Raw genomic sequence first — 5342 nt, 5'->3', positions numbered from 1 at the left:
CGTTGCAAGTTTACGGTGTAGAAATATCCAAATCACGTGAATTTTGATAGAAATTCTTTATACTATATAAAACAAGATCATATCTTTGATCTAAAATTTTAATGTCATATTATCCGTTTTGTATGATTTTTATTTTCAGCCGTTGTTTTGAGTTCCTTAGTTCACTAGCGAAATGATATTGAAAAATTGCAAAATTTATTTTTAGGTACTTCAATAATATAGATCAAGTTTAACGGTACCCCGATCGAAGATTCGCAGTCGCACACTCAAAATGACCTGGAAGTACGAAGGCTCGTGCTTCCAGAAGCATGTAGCCTCACTCTATATATATATATGTCGGGTTGCGGATACTATTGATAGCACCATACGTTTGGTGCTATCAAGTTTTTCGCGTTAGATTTTAACTTTTGACTATTTTCACTCCGTTAATTATACTATTAAACCAACAATTACTCAACCCTAGGGCCCACATCATCCTAACCGTATATTTTTTAAAGCAAGGTTGAAACCTAATAGCAACAAATGCTTGGTGCTATTGATAGTATTCCAGCGCTAGGTCTATAGAGTTTAATATATATATATATATTATAATATATATATATATATATAATATATATATATATATTATAAACTCTATAGACCTAGGCTGGAATAAGTATATCAATAGCACCAAGTTGTTGGTGCTATTAGGTTTTTGGCCCCTTGATGAAGAAACGTAGGTTAAGAATGATGTGGGCCCCTAGGATTGAGTGAGTTGTTGGTTAATAGTATAATCTAACGGTGTGAAAATAATCAAAAGGTTAAATCTAACGGCAGAAAATCGTGACAAGTGCTTTGCTATCGATAGTATCCCAGCCGGACTATATATATATATATATATTATATATATATATATATATATATGATAAAACTAGAGCTGGAATACTATTAATAAGCACCAATGACTTTGGTGCTATTAAATTTCTACTCTAGAATTAAAAGATGTGGCGATTAGAATAATAATGGGTCTTCTAGGTTGAGTGGGTAGTTAGTTGATAATATATAAATCGAACGGATGGAAATGTAAAAAAGTAAATCTAACGACAGAAAATTTGATAGCACCAAATAGTTCGTGCTATCAATAGCGTCCCAGCTAGACTCTCTCTCTCTCTCTCTTTCTCTCTCTCTCTCTCTCTCTCTCTCTCTCTCTCTATATATATATATATATATTGATATGTTAAATATCAATTTGAACTGTTTCTTTCCTGGGAAGTTAGAGGAGAAAGTAAAGCAAACATGGACAGCTAGTTACAGCGGTACTAAAAGCTAAATGGACAGATTATGGCTTTACTTTACCTATATAAAAAAGAAAGCTTGTTGGCTGTAATTAACCAATTAAAAATTTAGCTAAAACTTAAGATTAATTTGCATCCTATTAATTTATTTGGGTCAAAGCTTCTTATGATTGCTGTGTTATTTGAACAAGTTGATTCAATATATAATTTTGGGTAATACTTTTAGTTAATTAATAAACTCTGAATTGTCTTATGAAAATGTTCATACTTTTATAATAAATATAACATTCTAAGTAATATTGTTACGACATATTATTACCATCACCTTTTATGTTAATGAAAGGGAAAGAGGAGAGGGAAAGGGATTGATATTCCGCAAATTAGTTTTGATATTGCTTGATCAGAGACGCTATATCTGGTTAAAATTTAGGCACAAAGTTGTACAAATCGATCATCATAATGTGATATGTTTAATGTAATTTGCAAAATCTAAAAGATTTGTAAATTATATATAGTAAGCTTAATAAGAATACCTAAATCAATTAACGCCATAAAATATTAGTTAAACATGCATGAATATATAATGTGGTACATATCAAGTATATAGCACAAATATTTGTTACTCGAAAGATCGTTGCAATTAATTTACCTAAAATTAAACTTAATTTGTATTAATTGTCAGAAATATTTAGGATCTAGAACCTGATTTAGTGAAAAAAAGAAAGAAAATAACTCGCGCCAGAAAAAAAACCAGAATAGAGATCATGCACTCACAGATGAATTAATCCATTAATCAGATACAAAAATTAATTACAGGCCAAATTAATGTTCCAATTAATGCAAAAGAGTAAAGAGTAACAACACGCGTGAATCATCTCACAACTAAACAATTCTCATGTCTCATAGTTATATAAAAGTAACAATAATAATAATAATCTCTTCCAAAGAATCAACGAATCACAATATAATCCTATTGTTACATGCGCACCATGCACGTAACTACGTACACCTCTATATTTTTTGATCATTTCGATCGATCTTAATGAATAATAATCAACTATCAATGTATATATATAAGAAGGTGATGATCGATTAAAAGAATGGTGTTTGAGCCGTGGTCGTCATGATCTCGCGGGCGACGAGGCGGCGGCTGCGGTTGATGGTGATGAGGCAGAGGCAGACGTGCTCCTCCAGCTCCGCCAGCTGCTCCGCCAGCTCCACCGCTCCGAACTCCACCTCCCGCGCCGCCTCCCTGGCCACCTCCCTTCCCCCGCCGCCGCCGCCGCCGCCGCCGCCGTCGTAGGCCCGCAGGGCGATGCGCGCGACGTCGCGCCCGTGCTCGACCTCGTCGTGCGCCCGCCGCACCATCCGGCTCACCGTGTCCAGGTCCCTCCCCACAATGTACGCCCCCTTCGCCGCTGCGTCCACCTCCGCCTTCCCCTTCTTCTTCGCCGTGTTCTTACTCTTACCCTTCCCCGCGGAGCCGCCGCAGGCGCCAAGGAGGAGAATTCGGCCGGCGCTCCTGGCCCTGCGGGCCAGTCGAGCCGGGCCGCGAGCGGCGCGTAGCGGGCGTGGGCGTGGTGGAACCGTGCGAGGCTCTGCGCGGAGAGCGGATTGTCGCGCCCGTCGACGTGCCGCGCGAGCTCTCTAGATACTGGAGTAATCCAGTTATTCTTATTATTAGTAGGACGTTGTCCCTCATCACTGAGAGTGTTGGTGTTGATGCTGGTGTTAGGACGTTCTCCCTTATTACTGAGAGTGTTGGTGCTGGTGTTGGTGCTGTGTGCGTTCAGGGAGAGGCGGAGGAGGAGGCGGCGGATGCGGCGGTGGTGGCACCGCGCGCGGTGGACGGAGGACAGCAGGGCGACGCACGCGCCGCACGCCTCGGAGGTCGCGTCGAAGTAGTCGAGCAGGAGGGCGCGGCGGCGGTGGAGGCGGATGCGGGCGGTGGCGGCGCGGAGCGAGTCTTGGCTGGGCTCGAGTACGAACTCGGTGACCTTCAAACTGCTGTGATTGTTACAAGAAGAGCTAAAAGAACAACTCGAAGGGTGAGAATTCCGCTTCTCCTCCTCTTCTGCTTCTGCTTCTGCTTCTGCTTCTGCATCAGCTTCAGCTTCTGCTTCTGCATGTTGGGGTTTGTTGTGGTGATGTGCCTTGGCCCAGATGTCCAAGAAGGACTTGGTGCGGAGAGCCATGTTGTACTCCTCCTCCACCGTTAATGGGGTTTTAGATTTGGTTATGTACTCTATCGCCATGGGAGGGGCTTCTCCTGTAATATATATAACATTTATACATGTAAGAGAAGAGGTGAGAGGTATATATATAATATTATATAAGTAGTAAAAGTAATGAAATGTTGAGGTAAATGCTTTATATATATATATATATGTGTGTGTGTGTGTGTTTTGTAATTAATCTAAGATATGTATGAGTCTCTTTAAGATAAGGTTGTTAATTACTTGAGAAAGAAGTAAGACAAAGGAGAAGAAGAGAGGCAACAAATTAACATTTATGTTTGCTTAAGAGGCTTTTCCTCTTTAATTGAGGAAATTAATTAATGCATGTGTACTTCCCCCTCTTGAAAAAGAAAAGGTGGTACTTAATTGTAAATTAATAACTCCAAACATTAATTATTATACTCTTTAATTCTATTATTATTATTGTAGTTTATTTTGCATTAACCTAAGAACAGAAACAATAAGCTTAGGACAAAACAAATTTCACTGTTATCATGAAACTAATAATAAATTTAACCACAATAAAACTAAATCAAAGCATAGAGAAACTTGTTGTAGAAATTAAGATATATTATTAATTAACTCACCTGATCTTGGAGGAGAAGAAGAAGAAGAAGAAGACAACGACCTTCGTAGCTTTGCCCACATTTCCTCACACAAAAAATTAATGTACAAATCGATCAAACCATGCATATTAATTCCGTCAAATCCTTCTATCAATTCTCTCTCTCTCTCTCTCTCTCTCTTCAGTTTCTTTCTCTAAATAAGATATCAAAGTGTAGGGGGAGATCGAGGGACTAATTATTTATATATACTTGTAAGGCAAGTGAGAAGCTAAAGGTGTAGGATATATATATATATATATATATATATATATATATATATATATATATATATATATGTAGAGGTGTGGGTGCTACTCATAATACGGAGTTACAAGAAACCGTTGGACACGGTAGAGAGTACAAAACAGTCTTTTCCACGCGCCTCAATCTTACAGTTTTCCGCGTTATCTCTCTCTCTCTCTCTCTCTCTCTCTCTCTCTCTCTCTCTCTCTTCTCTCTCTCTTCTCTCTTCTCTCTCTTTACCTCTATCCCTTTTGGGTTTTGATGCCTTTTTAGCCAACCAAAGCCCACATTTAGTGTTAGTTCCACAAGCACACGCTACTTATCTCACCACCTCTCTTTAAAGTCTCTCTCTCTCTCTCTCTCTCTCTCTCTCTCTCTCTCTCTCTCTCTCTCTCTCTCTTCCACCACCTTTACCATTCTTTTTTGGAAATTCCCTTCTTGTAAAATATGGTAGTAATATTAATTCATATTCATAACCAATTAAGCTGGGAAAAAGGAAAAAATATAGGACGCACCTTATATACACCAATCGTATTTAAAGCAGTTGATTAAGTGTTTGATGGTTGGTATCTGAGGTACCTAGTTTGAAACCTAACTGCTAATTAAAATATAAAAGACTATCCTGCATACAGCATACTGAATAACTATGAGGTACAGTAATAACTTTTTATAAAATATCATTGTGGATCATAACTATTGCAATAAAATATATTAAGTAAAAATTTTAAAATTTTTGTAGTGACAGTACCTCTATTTGTGCAATAGTTTCTAAATCAGAATTCAATACGTTACTATATTTTGTAACATTTAAAAGATCTATATTTTAAAAATTATAAAGTTTTAAAGCTATATTTAACCAAGCTAGGTGAACAATTAGATGCACCCAACATATGGTATATATATTGTACCTTTAAAATTTTTTCGGCAAGAGTTTTCAAATCAGATGTCAATACATTAATGTGTTTCATAACATTTAAAAGGTC

General features: G+C 37.8%; 1 protein-coding gene across 1 annotated transcript; it reads right to left on the bottom strand.

Moving 5' to 3' along the window:
• On the bottom strand, positions 2075-4324 carry LOC109727529 (putative UPF0496 protein 2). Its single transcript, XM_020257671.1, is given in 3 exon segments — positions 2075-2817; positions 2820-3543; positions 4099-4324. Coding segments are annotated over 3 exon segments (1236 nt in total). The 5' UTR covers positions 4160-4324; the 3' UTR covers positions 2075-2366.

The sequence above is a fragment of the Ananas comosus genome, linkage group 22 (assembly GCF_001540865.1).
Source record: "Ananas comosus cultivar F153 linkage group 22, ASM154086v1, whole genome shotgun sequence".
Classification (NCBI taxonomy): Eukaryota; Viridiplantae; Streptophyta; class Magnoliopsida; order Poales; family Bromeliaceae; genus Ananas; species Ananas comosus.
Note: the sequence above shows the minus strand (reverse complement) of the source record. Positions and strands in the feature narration are given on the sequence as shown.